The 19,423-nt window shown below is 32.6% G+C and overlaps 1 protein-coding gene across 4 annotated transcripts in view; it reads left to right on the top strand.

The window, feature by feature from the left end:
• Positions 1–443: 443 nt before the first annotated feature.
• LOC127731100 (insulin-like growth factor 2 mRNA-binding protein 2) overlaps positions 444–19,423 on the top strand; it is a 40,785-nt gene continuing 21,805 nt past the window's right edge. For 2 of the 4 annotated variants that reach the window (XM_052239961.1, XM_052239963.1), the window contains exons 1-8: positions 444–484; positions 583–768; positions 6,881–6,935; positions 10,406–10,512; positions 12,485–12,539; positions 14,572–14,718; positions 15,829–15,915; positions 17,215–17,254. In XM_052239961.1, the coding sequence (XP_052095921.1) occupies positions 594–768; positions 6,881–6,935; positions 10,406–10,512; positions 12,485–12,539; positions 14,572–14,718; positions 15,829–15,915; positions 17,215–17,254 (666 nt within the window). In that variant the 5' untranslated portion in view covers positions 444–484; positions 583–593. Of the gene's footprint in view, positions 485–582; positions 769–6,880; positions 6,936–10,405; positions 10,513–12,484; positions 12,540–14,571; positions 14,719–15,828; positions 15,916–17,147; positions 17,188–17,214; positions 17,255–19,423 lie in introns of all 4 variants that reach the window. The other 2 variants (XM_052239962.1, XM_052239964.1) reach the window with 2 other exon arrangements.

Raw genomic sequence — 19,423 nt, 5'->3', positions numbered from 1 at the left:
CTCAAATTCGCGCGTCTGCTACATGTGATGCTGACTTTGATTGTCGTGTACCAATATCTATGAAAGAGGGTCCGGTCCCGTCCTCTGCTATCTTGATTCAGATGAGTCATTTTTAAACAGGTGCTTAACAAAATTGGTCTTATTAGTATATGTTTGGTCCCCCTATAACTACTAAATAGTCAATATTAGGTTATGGACAAGGCAGTCAGTGATAGCGCGGAATGTGAACGAGATGATGAGGGTGATTCCACTACAAAGAATGTGAGGGTTGCAATGATCAATATTATGTATGAAAATAACGCTTCTTCTTAAATTTGAAGTAATTATTACAAACAATTAGTTTAGAAGTGTATATCCCTGTAAAATTCCGTACTCTAAAAAAGATTTCTACCTCGATATAACGATTTTATTTTTTGATACTAACCTTCTTAACCCTTATGCAGAGGAGTCCATTTTGTCAGATTCCTACGCCATCAATAAGTTTGTAAGTTCGTAAATATAATGATTTTATTCAATTTTATAATAGAATTTCTTATCGTATGCATGCATTAAAGTAGACGTTATGGTTTATATATATTTCAGAGCCACCTAGCATGTTCAGGGTGTACTGTGGAAACTTGTCACCGGCGGTCAATGAGGAAACGCTGCGTGACCTCTTTGAAGAACACGATATAGAAATTGCCGGCAACGTTCTGGTGAAAAGAAACTACGCTTTCGTTGACTGTCCTGATCAAGTGAACGTCGACAAAGCTATTGATAAATTGAATCGTAAGTACTTAATGCACATTTTTTTCAAATTTTGACCCCGACTTCATTCAAAAGCCACCAGGAAGCACGATAACTGCTAAACCGCATGGGGAGCACATGGTTATCATATTCAAAATGGCCGGATTTTGCCGGTTAGTGGTTGAATGAAACAAAGAAATGAATGACATTGCATCAGTTATTTGGGAGCAATATATTGTCTTGAGGTCTATACAGTCCAGGAATTATAGCATTACATGCATTACAAATTCGCTGCAATTCACTTCTTAGAATGGTATGGAAAAGGGGGGAGGGTCGTGAATGCAAAAAAAAACCTCGCACACATTAAAAAGCGTCAAATGATAAAAAATGGGTAATTCTTAATTTAATGACCTCGCATGGTCAGGATTACCTATATGTCCGGTTAGCCATTAAAAAAAATGTTTTTGTCAGATCAAGTTAATTCCACACAATTACAAAATTTAAAAAACTGTTTGTGCAATTTCTCAGTTGATAGTAGACTGTACGAAATATAAAGAAGTGCTCAACAACTCTAATAAATTAGTGAACATTATTGAGAACAAAACAAGAAACTTGATTTTTCAACTACATATGGATAGATTGAAAATTCTGGTATAAGATAATGAATAAGAATAGACAGATGGATATGTATATGAATAATTCGGAAGCAAGTTAACTCGTACCATTGTAAACTCGTACCACGTAAACTCGTACCAAAAAAGTTAACTCGTACCAACGTAAACTCGTACCACTGGGAAGTCGTACCAATCAGAACTCGTACCACTGCAAACTCGTACCATTAAAAATATATTAAAAAATACGAATGTTTTATGATTTTGTTTTGGTATCACCAGCCCAGTAGTCAGCACTTCTGTGCTGACATGAATTATCATTGATATGGTCATATTTATAAATTAACTGTTTACAAAACTTTTGCAATTTTGAAATACTAAGGCTTTTCTAGCTCAGGAATAGAATCACCTTAGCTGTATTTGGCAAAACTTTTAGGAATTTTGGTCCTCAATGCTCTTCAACTTCGTGCTTTATTTGGCTTTTTTAACTTGTTTGGATTCGAGCGTCACTGATGAGTCTTTTGTAGACGAAACGCGCGTCTGGCGTAAATACAAAATTTAATCCTGGTATCTATGATGAGTTTATTTAAAACACAATAAATAAATTCTTTCGTTAAATAAAAATTCCTTTTAGAAACAAAAGAAAAATACACAAATCTATTCAATGATACTGATTTGGAATGATTAAAAATTAAATCAAATAGTTGTCAGTAAAAGTTTAAAAAAAGAGTCTACTCAAGGGGGACAACAAAGCCAATCTGCCACGGTTTTCTCTATCCAATTAGACAAGGAAAATTAGCTACAAATTGGTCATTGTAATTTCAAATTATATACACTTTACAGATTTACGAGGTATTGAGGGAAATTAAAGTATATATTCATCATTAAACACCATTTGAATGCATTTAAATAAGTTGGTACGAGTTTACAATGGTATGAATTTACCGTGGTACGAGTTAGCAGTGGTACGAGTTTGCATTGGTACGAGTTTTTTTTTAGTGGTACGAGTTGACATTGGTACGAGTTTACAATGGTACGAGATAACTATAATTCAATAATTCCATAACAAACAGTATTCATAGCTCAGGACAACAAGAGGAATATTTCAGTCATCAGAATATAATGCCTTAATATAATACATATAGACATTAGAATACATAGCCCGGCACCGAGTCTGAAATATGAAATATAAAGTATATAAAGCATAAAATATAATGTACATAATGGGCAAACAAAGAAAATAAAAAAAAGAAAAGAACCAAAATTTAGTAAATATATTCTAAAAGCTATTTTAATCTCATTTAAAACTCACTATTTATGCCAAATTATCTTATAATTAATGCAATAATTAAATAAAGTGAATATAAAGCTTATTAGACAAAAGGAAAGAGATCAAAAATCCTCACAGGTAACATCCAAAACTACCTTAGTTAAAAAGAAATAAATAAATTATTTTATTTTATTTTATTATTTTTAAGTGTACTATTTTACTCCAATACACCTTATCGCTAATCCCGCTTGACCCGAGAATCAGTCCCGCTCGAACTTTTGACGTCATACAACAATCACTTTTCCATTGTGGCGTCAGATATTTTCTATTATGACGTCAAAATTTTACGGGAACTTGTGTGATGTCCAGTAATGGCGGACAAATAGCGATAAGGTGTATAAATTCTATATAAATGTAAAATTCACCAAATCCATTACATATTTTACATTATTTTGAAATCACTACTCTTTGTCTTAATATATTATAGCGGATTAAAATCCTGTTTTTTATCAAATCTGATCATATTTTATTTAATATTATCTTTTAACAATAACTGGTTTACTTTTATTCTAGACTTTATATAAAACAATAATAATTGATTTTAACATATACATGAGTTGAGATAGTTTTAAAAATAAAAAACCCAAGTCCCTGTATATATGCCATGTAAAAAACAAAACTTTGTTTCTTTTATATGCATGTGCTGTACATATTTACAATGTGATTAAAAATTTAATAATGCATTAAGGGTATATACTCCATTCTGAGGTGCTCCTACTTAAAGGAGGCTAATACACAGAAGAAGAAGAAGTTTGTGCTGATACATAGCTGTTGAACTGTAGCTCTATGGTATTTTTTGACGATTTGTGAACCATAGAGCTGTCACGGAATATAATTTCCTTTATAATATAAGTTCCTAAAGGAAACAATGTTCTGGAATATTATTTCCACAGGAATAAATATTACAGTATATGTTCCTAAAGGAATAAATGGTATAGAATATTTGTTCCAACAGGAATAGATATTATGACATTGTTTATAACAAAGTTTCCAGTGGAACTTCTGTTAGGCGGAACAAATTTACGTTGACAGAGCTACAGATTTTTCATATTTTAAAACATTCAAAATTGCGACCCAGGTTCAGGTCATAAAATAGGTACGTCATATCATAGTATTTGTTTAATATGTGTAATGTTATAATCTCATGTTGCCCCTTTAATTTGAAATAAAAGTATATTCTATTCTATTCTATATCATAGAAAAATATCTAACGAAACACATTGACAAGCTACGCACTGGCGATAACCAATGAAATTTTTGGAAATAGTGATCTGAACCTGGGTGGCAATTCTGAACATTTAAAGATAGGAAAAACCCTTAGCTCTTTTGTCACCAAATTGTCTAAAAATATCATAAGGAACTAAGAGCTATGGTTCTGCAGCTAGCTGATATATTGACTGAGGAAAAAAATGTTGATAAGGCTATATAATGTATTGGCAACTTTGACCCTGTTTACACCACTCAATTTACACTGAATACGACCTGGAAAAGTTGAAAGGCATGGCTGAACCTACAAGTAGTTAAATAGAATTCAAGATTCATCACTCAAAAGGAATTAAAAAATATGGTTGTGTTTTACACAAAATTTACTCTCGAGTAGACAAACCTGCATCTAGAAAAAGTGTTTAGACATGACAGGACATAGACATTAAAAAGTATATGCATTGTGTGTTTCAGTAAAGTGATTTTGAGGTTCCTTATTTTCAAGCCTGCAGCTGTTGAAGACAATAAGATAAACAAACACCTAAATTTCATTTGAAACAGACCACTCAGATACACAGTTTAAATCACTAATTGTGCAGATATCTACTGTCCATGTCAATCAATACAATTATTACATCAAACATTTCCTGTCTTGGGATTATTTCGGAACCTTCAGGAGGAACATCAGAAAATAAATAAATAAAATTAAACATTGAAATCCTGGAAAGTTTTTATTAAGTCTCCCAAACGAAGTTTGGGAAGACTTATTGTTTTTGCTCAGTTATTATTATTATTATTATTCTTCTTCTTCTTCTTCTTCTTCTTCTTCTTCTTCCGCCGCTTTTAAATTTGAACTTGTCCGCACCCGTTCTCCAAAACCGCTTGTCGGATTAACTTAGGGTTTCACAATATGTTAGACTAACATGTCTAGTGGTGCAATCAGGGTTTTGTTTTTGCAATGGGGTTTATAAAGGGGTACTTTGAGGGGCAAAAAGAAAAGAGGGTTTTACTATAGAACCCTATGGGATTTTATTTTTTAAAATTTTCAAATGATTATAAATTGAAAACCGTTCGTGATAGACACAAACTTTTTAATTGAAAATGTTCTAAATGATAAAGCCCATTAAATGAAATACAGGGTTAGTCCCCAGGGGTCACCCCCACCCCCTGCCATTTGAGAAAGTTCTAATACCTTGTAAGTGGTCAAGATCCCCACCCCTAAACCATATATATTCTGGTTTGTCATACTAAGATGGTTTGAATGATATACAGGGTTAGTCCCCAGGGGTCATCCCCACCCCCTGTCATTTGAGAAAATTCTAATATCTTGTAAATGGTCGAGATCCCCACCCCTAAACCATATATATTCTGGTTTGTCATGATAAAGCACATCAAATGTAATACAGGGTTAGTCCCCAGGGGTCACCCCCACCCCCTGCCATTTAAGAAAGTTTTAATATCTTCTAAGTGGTCAAGATCCCCACCCCTAAACCATATATATTCTGGTTTGTCATGCTAAGATGGTTTGAATGATATACAGGGTTAGTCCCCAGGGGTCATCCCGACCCCCTGCCATTTTAGAAAGTTCTAATATCTTGTAAATGGTCGAGATCCCCACCCCTAAACCATATATATTCTGGTTTGTCATGATAAAGCACATCAAATGTTATACAGGGTTAGTCCCCAGCGGTCACCCCCACCCCTTGCCATTTGAGAAAGTTCTAATATCTTGTAAATGGTCGAGATCCCCACCCCTAAACCATATATATTCTGGTTTGTCATGATAAAGCACATCAAATGAAATACAGGGTTAGTCTCCAGGGGTCACCCCCACCCCTTGCCATTTAAGAAAGTTCTAATATCTTGTAAATGGTCGAGATCCCCACCCCTAAACCATATATATTCTGGTTTGTCATGATAAAGCACATCAAATGTTATACAGGGTAAGTCCGCAGGGGTCACCCCCACCCCCTGCCATTTAAGAAAGTTCTAATATCTTCTAAGTGGTCAAGATCCCCACCCCTAAACCATATATATACTGGTTTGTCATGCTGAGATGGTTTGAATGATATACAGGGTAAGTCCCCAGGGGTCATCCCGACCCCCTGCCATTTGAGAAAGTTCTAATATCTTCTAAATGGTCGAGATCCCCACCCCTAAACCATATATATTCTGGTTTGTCATGATAAAGCACATCAAATGAAATACAGGGTTAGTCTCCAGGGGTCACCCCCACCCCCTGCCATTTAAGAAAGTTATAATATCTTCTAAGTGGTCAAGATCCCCACCCCTAAACCATATATATTCTGGTTTGTCATGCGAAGATGGTTTGAATGATAGACAGGGTTAGTCCCCAGGGGTCATCCCGACCCCCTGTCATTTGAGAAAGTTCTAATATCTTGTAAATGGTCGAGATCCCCACCCCTAAACCATATATATTCCTATTTGTCATGTCTCGAACATTTGAATGACGTATACGGTCAGTCCCCAGGGGTTCCCCCCACCCCCAATGTTCTAATATCTTGTAAATGGTTGAGATCGCCACCCCTAAACCATATATATTCCTGTTCGTCATGTAATGAACATTTGAATGACGTATAGGGCCAGTCCCCAGGGGTTCCTCCCCACCCCCAATATTCTAGTATCTTGTAAATGGTTGAGATCCCCCCCCTAAACCATATATATTCTTGTTTGTCATGCCAAGATGATTTGAATGATATACAAGGTTAGTCCCCAGGCATCACTAATGCATATAACTTTACTGGACCAAACCAATTTTCAATGGATGTTGCCCAATGTCAGGCGACCCTGGGAATTACGAATTATGGGAGCTTCGTTTGGGAGACTTCGTAACAGCATCCTGTTACATTCATTTCTTGTTTTTCTTAAGTATGAAATGCATTTCAATTTTATTTACCTTTTTACCTATCATATTTTGTTCACTGCCTTGTCAATATTAATTGATTATTTTTTTTTATAAACCACTGATAGAAAATTATTTTACTTATAGAGTATAATTTGCTGGGATCCGTCATGCAGGTGGAACCATCTAACTCCAGGAGAAGGTTAGTAAACTAATATATATTATCATATGATCTGAAAAGTCTATGTGAAAATCCTGTAGGTCGTGGAAAAGGTTCGGAAAGACATAACAGGTTATACATGACATAAATATGTTTTACCTGACATGTAATTACAGAAAGCTTGAATAACTTGAAACAATAATTTTGTATAAGGAAATCACACTAATGGATACCAAAAATAGCGTATCAGTTTAAGATATCAAAACATGTTGGTCTCTTGCTGCCATATGAATTGTTTTCTAGTGTGCACTATATTGCCTCAAAAAGCTGAAAAGTGTGGCTCACCACTGAAAATTTGATTTTTAAATGTGTATCTACATACATATGCAGAAAACCTGATTATCTACATTATATACTTCGATGCAGCACACAAACTAAAGATTTTTTTTTGCAATCTTGATAAGGTGAAGTTAGACTTCCAGTATCCAGGTCTGTTGGTTGAAGAAAACAAATTAAACAAAAAATGTGGCATTGAACATTGTTTTGTGCCCTTGTGGAGTTATGCTGTCTGTTTAGTTCAATATTGAACAGTACCTAAGTGAAAACTTGACCGTACTGATCAGTAGGTATATTACATTATAGCATCTTATTCTTTGTTTATAACTGTGACTTGACTGTAAAGTCATTCACTCCACCTATAATTCATTAAAAATCCAGACACAATTACAATTTGTTTCATAAAAGGTACAACAGGTGAGAAACTTGACCAAACTTTCTCTGTGGCTTTACTAAAGCTGTTTGGTAAAATTTTGGACCAATTTGAAATTTAAATGGGGCACAAAAAGTATACATTGTATGGGTGTTTCCTGCTGCTTTTAAAAAGATTGATGGAAGGTCAATTAAATAAAAAAATATCCATAAAATTATATTCTGTCAGTTAGATCCTGTTTATCACTTACACATTTGGTAATTCACACATGCACATTCTTGACATTGGACATATTGAAATTGCTAATGTTATGGACAAAAATGATTATTCTTGAATCTTTTTTGACAAGTCAATTAAATGTATTGGAGTTCGAGATTAAAATTGGGTTGTTCAGGCAACAGAAAATAAGTTTATATGATTTTTTTGGTCTGAACTGCTTTAGATAAAAAGATACACATAAAACATTTGAGTCACAGCAAGACAGTATGTGGAATAATGTGTTAAAGAGTTCTATGGATATTCTTAGGTCAGGTAAAAGTTTTTGTATAGTTATTTTGTAATTAGGGAACAAGTCATCAGCTGGTCACCAACTGTACCATTAGTATAACTTTTTTTTATCTGATATTTGCAAATATGTCTTGAGCATGAATTGTAGGCAGACTGACAATGACTGGAATCTGTATTTGTATGATCATAGCTACCAATGCAACAAAGACTCCAGTGAGGGTTTAATACAGAGTAAAATAAGACATTCAACAAAGACTCCAGTGAGGGTTTAATACAGAGTAAAATAAGACCTTCAACAGAGTCTTATTGGTACCAAGTATCAAGTTTTCAGTTTTAGCAACCCTAAGGGTTGACTGGATATAGACTGGTGGCAGAAAACCCTTGCAAAAATTTGCACCGGCTTGGACATTCAGCAAGAAACAAACAATTGATAAATTTTTACATAAAGGGACCCTGAATTCCCTTCCATCTTTTTGTGTCTGAGATCTGTAAACTTTTCTTTAAACACTTCTCCATTGAAATTATTGAACAGATTAAAACCAAGTGTCTGGAAACAGGCTATACTGTATACATATATTTGCCAGTCAATACTGATTTGAAATTCCTGATCTTGGTCAAATTTAATTTAAAAATTTACTGACCTGAAAGTTTTTCAGTAAATTTAGTTTTAATTTAAACTGGTGCATACCACAAATTTATCTTCAACAACTTTTACCAAAAATCTGGTACAGGATCTCATGTACACATATATATAGTTCAGACTGTAAAACTACTGTTGCAGGTTCGCTTATGTAGTGACTTCCTGGTATGAATTTGAGGTTGAAAAATGTCTTCATAGACCTTTTAGTCGTTGAAACTAGGACATCAGAGCCCAATCAATGTAGAAAACATGGAAATTGCCATCCAAGACTTTTGGGAGGCAAGTTTCTGTCAAAATCATAGATCAAGCAGATGTTCCCATCAACCCTTTGTGTTCGGCTACATGCATTCACTTTTTACTATTCATTTTGTGCACATTGAAATATGGTAGTAAACTTGTGCATATGACCTGCACATATCATCAAGGTTTGTCTCTTCATCTTCAAACTTTGTGCATGCCATCATATTTGCATAAATTAGCTCCTTTTCATTTGTGTTGCAGGAGGATAGTTGGGTAATAAAATGTACATATTGATGAAAAAAAATGGTGTATGAATTATCTGCTTGGCAATGGATCTATATTGATTTTGAGACAGAAATGTGCTGGGGGAAATTGTCCATGTTTCCTATTATTAGGTCTTTAACTTTTCACTGACCCAGGAAGCTCCAAAAGGCTTTCTGAGCAATATAAGACTAGGTTGTTATTTAGAAAACTAGGGGAGCTAGGTTTAAAGTGAAAACTTCAGATATGAGCATATAAAAGTAAGTAAAAATGGTATAATTGCCAATGAGAAAACACTCCCAGAGACCCAAATGACATAGAAGTTAACAACTATAGGTCACTTAAAGACTTCACCAAGGAGCAAAACCCATAGCGTATAGTCAGCTGTAAAAGGTCCCAACCGGAAATGACAAATGTAAGACAATTCAAACTAGAAAACTAGTGGCCTGATTTATGTACAAAACAATGAACGAAAAAAACAAATATGATATACAGCAACAAACATCAACCACTGTATTACAGCTGGCTCCTCTGACTTGGGACAGGCACATACAGAATGTATATACATGTATCTATACAACAACACAAATAAGACACAACTTCTTCCCAAATACAGTAGTTTCATAATTTTGTGGGGTTTTTTTCCCAAAAATTTGTAAATGTTTAGTATACTTTTAAGTTAACCTTAAAATTTATCAATAAGTGCTCAGTGAAATGTTTGTTTTATTGGCAACACTTGGGAGTTCATAAAAAAAAAAACCCATCAAAAATCAAGTCTTGAGATTTAAATTTGAAATTGGTCAATAGAAAAGAAATTTGATTAAGAAAGAAAATGTGGGTTTTTTTTTAAGTAAAAATTAAAATTGTGGTTTTTTTTTCACATATTTTTATGTTAATGAATCCTGAAATATTGTGTCAACATTTTGGCTCTTTTCAATCTCTTTTTAAAAGTTTTATGCAAGATAAATTTTGATCACAAGAAACTTGTGGAGTTGGTGTATTTCTTTTGTTCTGAAGTATATATAAAAAAAAATTATGCTCTATTTTGTTTGGATATGAGTGGTCTAGGGAGATTAAAAAAAAGGATATAAAATCAATATTTAGGTGAGCCTTTATTTTACATTCTTATTTAGTGGGTTTTTGTTTGATTTTAAGGAGGCCATCCAACAAAATACAGATCAGAAACTTGCCTTCTCATGTGACACGTGAAGAAACAGAAAGTCTTGTGTCTCCCTTTGGAAATGTAGTGAAATGTGAACAAGGTAATTAAGGCCATAAATAAAAAGGTATGTGTTTAGGGCTTCCTGACTCATTCTCATCTTGATTGCCAACCCTCGATATTTTTATGAGGATCATTTTTTTTTTAAAACTTTTTCACCAAGATATAAGCTGTTTTGTCTTTTATATTCATTGATTAAAAGAACTTCAGCAAAACACTATTACATGTTTGTATAAAATTTGAACTGAATTTGGAGATAACACTATATATGCAGGCTTGTGACAAAAACAACTGACCTACTGACCACATAATTTTACAAAAGGAAACCCTAGATAAAAAACATGTTATCTAATTTTTTGGCCTAAGCCATGCAAACAAAAAAATGATATCCCACACTGTCTTCAAAAACGTCATAAATCTTGTCAAAATTGTTCATGGCCTAATATTTTTTATGAAATAATGATGGTAACTACCCATGGTTGAATCTCTAATATACAGGACTGCCTTCAATTCTTATGAATTGTAAGCCTTAGTATACTTAGCTCATTTTATGTACATTGTAAAACACAGTGTGCTTACTACACAGTCAGAGCTCAGACATAAGTAAGTCTAATTTTGTTTTTGACTTGTAAAGGTTTAAATTTGTATGTTTCATGGGTTCTCTCCCTTTATGTTAAAACAAAAACTTTCAACAAGTCAATTAATATTAAGCAAGCATTATTTAACCTTAATCAAAATGTGAATATTGACTTTTTTTAAATCTTGTAGTCAAAAAAAGAATCAACATGAAATTGTGACAAAATTGATAGGCAATGTTTTGTCTTCTGAAGAAAAATATGAGTGACAGTAATATGTATATGTTTATTCACTTTCTAATGCAACCCATATAATATAACCTGAAAATAGATAACAAAAAACCTAGATGCCAGGAAAAAATGCTCAATCAGATCGTACTTAAAAATAGCTCCTTGTTAATTCTAGGAAAATTTTGATTGTCACAAGTGATGTGCTTTGGCTACAAAGCCAAATATTTTAGAGTGTTATTGTTTATAATGTATACATAAATTGACCTAAACAACAAGTTTGTCATTTTCTCTGACACTTCAACAAGTCTTAAATTCTAAACACATTTTATAATAAAGCATAAATTGACTTCTTGGAAGTCCAAAACAAAAAAAAGACTTGTTTATGTCTAATCTCTGACTATTACATGCTACATATGGCTATATCTGCTGCCAATGATGATAATAGTAATAAAGGTTATCATGAAGGAGTTAATGTGTAATAATTTATGTAAAGTAAGATCGACTCACTACAAGAATGAAGTCTGAAGGTTCAATGTTAATGTTTGTGAGTGAAAAGTAAGGTTTACATATCTATAAACTTTGTTATAATAACCTTTATTACTTATAAAACAAATAAAATGCACAAAATTAAGCTTCGATAAAAGATTTGTGAGTACTTACAGAACTATTTTGCCTGTTTAGGAATTCATACTGGTCATTATGAACTTAAAGTTTGGTCAACTTTTTGATTGTTAGTATGCTTGCCAATGAAATAAGACTTTAACTTACAACATTCTTATTCTTCTCTTCTTGACACCATCAAATTGATTTTTTTTAAACAATGTGTCAAATATGTCTTCTGCACTTTCAAATGTTTTATATTTTGCACAACAATTCTTGACTTTTCACATAGAGCTATTCCATTAAAATGGATGTGAGAGGGTAGGAAAGGAAGTGTAATTTTGGAGATGGGTTGTGGGTTATTTTTGGTGGTATGATCATTTGATGTGTACAATTATTCAAAAGGTATGTTTGTTGGGGGACTTGATCCCCCACCTATTTTAATGGAATAGTCCATACTTACATCAAAGTAACCATTGTTGGCCTAGTTCATAATTCAAAAGTTAGATTACAATTAAATGAACATGGATCAAATCTATTATCTCTCCTAAATAGTATGCAGATTGACTTGGGGCTTAAAGAGGTTTAATCTTCTCTATTCTGTTTTAGTTGGTGCAGAAGCTTTGGTTTATGTTACATTTGAGACTCCAGAACAGGCTCAACAGTAGGTATATTGTGTGGAGGAGCAATATTTAGCTTTTGTATGAATGTAAAAAGGAAAAGGCTTGAAAGGCCATATTTGGTCTAAAATTGAAATATCACAAAATTTTTCATGCAAAATTTGCTTTAATTAATTTAATGGCATGTGCAAATATTATGAATTAATTTTAAGTGTGAAAGAGAGACACGTTTAATTTTTCTTTTTCACAAAAGACATGTTGCACAGTTTCTATGCAATATGTAGATGGGATGCAGGAACTAACTTGTAATAATAGAAAAAGAGATGTGTTCAAACATTTGTAAATTATTTTAGTCCTGAGGCCAATCATAATATATACTTGTTTCCTGCCTCTTGGCCTTTTTTTTACCAGTCAGTCAGTCCAGCAGTCATTTAGTATTTTACATTTTTGGATGCGAACTCAAAATCTTTGTATCAGATTACAACCTTACTTGGGTATATGGTAACATATAATCAGGTCTCACCATACCATTTGAAGTGAGTGACATTCTTGCTTGTAGGAAACTTGATTTCGCTTCAAAATGTGTGAAAGAGAAAAAGTCACCTTAGATTTTCAATAAAGTTATCCAATATTGCCTTATAGTTTTGATGTCTCTCAGTCTATCTCCAATCAAATTTTAAATCCATTTCCTGTTATTTCAGTTATGATAGCTTGTGAAATTTACTGTAACCTGCATGTAATTAAGGCAGTAAGTTAGTTTTTTTTATGGTTAATTACCTACAGGTACTGATTTCAAGGGACCTGTCATCCTAATCAACACTGGGCAGGCGATAGTTAAATCTGACCACACAGCCATGTTCAAGGACGACTATGACCTAGTTTCTAGAAAGTTTAAATTCAGTTTTTTTTGTAAATATAAATGTTTGACCAACTTTAAATTGAACATCTATTCCATATTAGATCACAATGACAACCATGTGTTGTTTTATCAGGAAAATCTGGGAAAACCTAATAAATTTTTGGCATTTAGTTATTTATAAACTATGAACTTTTATTAACTAATCACAATACTTGTTACAAGTATATAAAAACAAAATAGATAAAAACACTGATTCACACACCCCGCTATCATACTGATTGTGTAAAATAATGAGATGATGATTCACACACTCAGCTATCATACTGATTGTGTTAAATAATGAGATGATGATTCACACACCCCGCTATCATACTGATTGTGTAAAATAATGAGATGATGATTCACACACTCAGCTATCATACTGATTGTGTGAAATAATGAGATGATGATTCACACACTCATCTATCATACTGATTGTGTAAAATAATGAGATGATGATTCACACACTCAGCTATCATACTGATTGTGTGAAATAATGAGATGATGATTCACACACTCCGCTATCATACTGATTGTGTTAAATAATGAGATGATGATTCACACACCCAGCTATCATACTGATTGTGTTAAATAATGAGATGATGATTCACACACTCAGCTATCATACTGATTGTGTTAAATAATGAGATGATGATTCACAAACTCAGCTATCATACTGATTGTGTTAAATAATGAGATGATGATTCACAAACTCAGCTATCATACTGATTGTGTTAAATAATGAGATGATGATTCACACACTCAGCTATCATACTGATTGTGTTAAATAATGAGATGATGATTCACACACTCAGCTATCATACTGATTGTGTTAAATAATGAGATGATATAATACAATCGAGATTAAGATGACAAATGTCCAAGATAGAGGTAACATGTCATTAAAAATTTATCCAAAGACTAGATTCATGCTTTTTTTCACAGGTGCATGAAATTTTTTAAAACAACTACTCTTGTGTTAGTCAACAGCATTTCACTACACTTTGCAAGGGGAGACTGTATTGCTTTTGTTGCTTGATTTTATATAATTGACTCTAAAGAGAGTTGCTGCATTTTAAAGCTGAAATGACAATTAAGAAGTAAGTTTTATGGTTAATGCATGATTTGCTTTTTTAGCAGTATTATGGAATGAATGATGATTTTATTTCCTTTTACAGAGCTGTTGCTGGTTTGAATGGATTTGAATTCCAGGATAGAATGCTGAAAGTAGACTTTGCTAACAACAGACCACCAATGAACAACAACAGAAGGAGAATGAATGGACAAAATCAACAACAGAACAGGCAACCAGAATTTCCAATGAGGTACTGCATGTCATCTGCATCACAATATATAATACCTACTAAATATGTAAACAATATTAAATATTGAAATTTAACCATCATAAATCTTAAATTATCATTTGATCACACTTTGTGCATCCACCAGATCAAAAATGTCATGTCTATGACACTTATTAAAAAATATATGATAATTTAGAAGATAAAAAAAAAAATTTGTGCAAATTTTTTACATACAGCCTTTTGAAATCAGGATGAAATATAAACTATTTAGCAGTAAGGTTGATCGGGGGGTTTTTCTGAGCATCTCTTCTGGGCATGTTACAAATATACTTTTTGGGTTTAAAAATATATCAAGTATCATTCAATATACAACAGAAACATATAATACTTTAGATTTAAAGATTTTACTATCAAAAAATTAAGTCGTAAAGTGTATTTTAAAATTTTCAGAAAAAATCTCTTTAAATTAAGGGTAGATAATTATATTGAATTTTATAGGACAAATTGAGTGTTTCGGATTTTCAAGGTAATAAGGCCCAAGACCCCTATTTTATTTGGTATTTTGGAAGTATTTATGAAAAACTATTCTCGTTAATATTTTAACCACTTCAATTGCTTAATGTTTTCCTCAATAAGTAAAAATTAAGTTTCCCCTACATAACCTGTATTAAATTTCTTTAATTTCAACATTTTAACTCTCGGTCCATGATTCCCAGAAGTTTTAAATAAAATCGATTTGTCTTTTGTTCTTCAAAATCTCAGTAAATACAGCATGTGACTAAAGCAAAAACTAAGCTTGATTTATGTTCTTCGGAACAGTTGTGTGAAAAACATTTGCTACAATAGCAGCATTTTATTGCCAGATAAAACAGTGGCAATTGACAACCCATTTAACAGGGTTCATACACACATCTTCTGATTAGAAAATGCTACTTATTGTAGTAAGTGTTTTATCATAACAATGCATTTGACTATTTGCATTATGAATTATGAGTTGAAACAATGTTATTGCAAAAAATGCATTGATAATATTAATGATAAATGTTTGTTAATGACATGTAAAACTTTAAAAAATAATTATTAGAAACATTTGTACTGTTGTATACATTATGTGTACTTTCTTTTTGTTAGAATGTTGGTTGGAAGTGAGTTTGTTGGAGCAGTTATAGGACGACAAGGGCAGACAATTCATGGTATTACAACTCAGACTAGGGCAAGGTATGGTGCAAGGAAAATTATACTTTTATTCAAATTCTCTTGGGGAAATTTGAATCTTGTTCAAAAGAAAGAATACGGGTGAATGCACATGTTATTAACCCTTTCGCCGATGAGTCCCGGTTTACCGGGATTCACGCTTCAGACAGCTGACGATGAGTCCCGTTTTACCGGGATCGGAATACCTCTTTTATATTTCCCGCTCAAAACAGTGCAAACATGAGTTATCTTTCTTTGTTAAATACCCGGATGAAAGTGTAAACATGGCGCTTCCGTTTGTTGAAAACCGTGTCAAAATCAGAGGAAATTTACTGAATTTACGAGAATTTAAAATGAGGGAACATTTTTTTTTGAAGAATTGAAGCCAAACTAGTATACTTTTTTGACATAAAATGTCGTTTTATGTACAAAACACTTGGAATGGACATCGTTCAGTGTAAGGAATTTGTACAGCCTCATTAAATTTTTCAAAATTTTGCCGTTTTGGGTTAAAAAATTACGATTTTGGGTCAAAAAGTAGAATTTTGAGAATTTCACCTAGATAATGCCGAAAATTTCAAAATTTGAATATTTTATGAAGAAAAAATTATCAAAACATGAACAAAACTGTGAACATGGTGTTAGTGAATGAAATAAAGACACAAAATACTACAGACAACTTTTTATTGACATTTATTATGAAGATCTCCCACTTGAGTAATAGTAGCCAGGGAAGCCATCGTCTCAGAGTAGCTTCTGTCTGGGCAGCTATCGGTGAAAGGGTTAAGTGCAATAAGTATATCAAAGTAACAGGGCTTTTATTGCTGTACTTCATGTTAACAGTTTCCAGAAAGTCTTCTGCAGTGCTCCAATGAGTCAAAACTTTTAGCAAAATGTAGATGCATTGAGCAATAAATATTGACAAATCATTAATCAAACATAAATCTGAAGTTATGTCGCATGAGAAACATCAACAGCATCAACTATGAGTGTTGTACCAGCTTAACACTGTGTGAAAAAGAATGTGGTTCATTGTTGATTTATAAGTTCTTAAATGGACAATAGAACTACCAAATAAGCATACATAGTTAGATATGATTACATAGCTAGGAGATGTATTACATAGTTTGGAGATGTGATTACATAGTTTGGAGATGTGATTACATAGCTAGGAGATGTGATTACATAGCTAGGAGATGTGATTACATAGTTAGATGTGATTATTACTAGTCCTCTGACTTTTTCCTTAATTTCAGAGTTGATATACATAGGAGAGAAAACATTTCCTCAGAAACAGTAAGTTGATTTTGCTTACATTTTCAGAGTTGATATACATAAGAGAGAACACTTGTCATCAGACACAGTAAGTGACAAATATATATATCACCACTACCTATATACTGCTTTATTCTTTACAATGTATGTACAAGATCAAACTTAAATTGGGGAGGGGGAATACACGAATTTTCATAGAAAAATAAATATTTTTGTATAGTATACATAGTTCAAAAACAGTATTTTTAAAGGTAGCTCTAATAATATGTAAATGAAATTTGTACATACATTTGTATATAATACTTTTTCTATAACTTTGCTTTGCAAATACTCTTGATTGTATCAATTAATAGACTGGACATGAGCACCTAATTGTGTATTGTCATCTTTTGTATCGCACAGTAGTGAGACTTATAAAAAAATGTATATATCTACTAGCTTCACTCACACCTTTACCAGCAAATATCTATATTTCTTGTAGACATTGGTCCAAGTATATTATGTTATATATGAATGGAAGTTTTGATACTACTCTTTTGTTCCTTTTTCACAAACCTAACCTAATGGTTTTGGGGGAAATTTTTGTAATTGAGACTTTGTCAGATATTCTTAAAATAACACCATTACAGTATTTCATGTTTGAACCAAGAAGGAATTGGAATGTGTTTGGTTGGATTTTTTACCTGCGTAAAAAATTGTTGAAAAAAAAGATTTTTTTATAAGTGGCAAATGGCAAGGAAACCCTGTTTTAATTTTTACAGGATTTCGATGGCTTATAAGTCTTATTTGATTCAACAAGGGTAATACTTTTTCTATGACAGCTTTAACTATAACAAACACCTTTATATTTCATCTCCTCTTTCACAAATAGTAATCAAATGTATGTAGTTTATACTTGGACCTTGTCAGGTAGATATAGTTTATACTTGGACCTTGTCAGGAAGTTGTTTTCACCTAAATTGAACCTCTTTATTTTGCTCTAGTTATATTTACATCTATGTTTAGTTTTCCAAGTTAGGTCTTTACTGCTTGAAGAAGCTATACTTGATGGTGAACAATGATTTTGTAAGGTGTAAATTACCTTGTCCACCTCCTTTTGCCCCAGGGCTAAGAGTATATATCTCAGAAATTATTTTTTTATCATAGGTTTTATACAAATATTTTGAATTTGTCTTAAAAAGTTTGTTTGCACCTGACTGGTTTCAGTTGATATCTCATACATGCCACAAAATTGGACATTTTTTCTAGCTTAATTTAATGTTGGGTTAACCATTTTAGCTGTCAAAATCGGCTGAATCAATAACTTGTTTATAATATTCTACTGATTGAATTTATTTGAGGGGATATTTGCATACTATGTATATAATATTACAGTCCACTACCATGAAGTTTCATTTGATCAAATATTATTGTGGTTGGCTGTACAAGTGCAGTGTAAGAATGAGGTGGTTAATGTTAAGAACACACTCTCATTATGCATGACACATTAATATATTGTTCATTAATCTATCATGTCTTTTTCTAAAGACAAAACACCAATAACTCTTGGTGGGTCCGTTATTTTTAAAAATTAGCTCTTATTTAAAAATTATGATAGGCTGGATAATCCCTTTCATCCAACATAGTTCTGTATAACAGCTCAAACTTTTGTCATCCTTCTATAATAATTTCACCATAACTAATCTGATTTAGTAAGGGAATTTAGCAATGGTTTGTTAGATTTTTGTTGTGGCAAGTATTTCTTGCATATTCAAGACAAAATACATATATTCAGATACAAGATTTTGGCTGTTCCATTAAAACATGCATTGTACCCAGGGAAGGCACTTTCAGTATATGATAACCATAACTATGATGAATTTGAACCAACTTTTATAACATTTAGTATGAATTGAATTTGTGGGGTCAGAAGAAGTATTCAATTAGTTTTTGACTTTTATAATGATTAAATGCAACAAACTTCATTTAAAGTGGCATCAATTCGCAATATTTTTTGAAGTAATTGATATTGGATCTGCCATGTTTGAATAATACAATTTTTACTTTATTCAGATTTTCTAGTGACAATAATTGTTGGATAGTATTTCATTATATTTATGTACACAGTAAGGCTTTTCACTGCAAGTTTACCAGTATTAGAAGGAAAGATTTACAAATGTTAACAATCCAGACTACCTCTGATTAATCTAAGCAGGTTTTCCCAAATTGTTGTGAAAAGCCTTAATCTTTGTTATTAAATGGACTAGTTCATGATCTG

Source organism: Mytilus californianus, unplaced genomic scaffold (assembly GCF_021869535.1).
Source record: "Mytilus californianus isolate M0D057914Y unplaced genomic scaffold, xbMytCali1.0.p SCAF_2, whole genome shotgun sequence".
In the NCBI taxonomy this organism is placed as follows: domain Eukaryota; kingdom Metazoa; phylum Mollusca; class Bivalvia; order Mytilida; family Mytilidae; genus Mytilus; species Mytilus californianus.
This window is presented reverse-complemented; position numbering and strand designations above follow the sequence as displayed.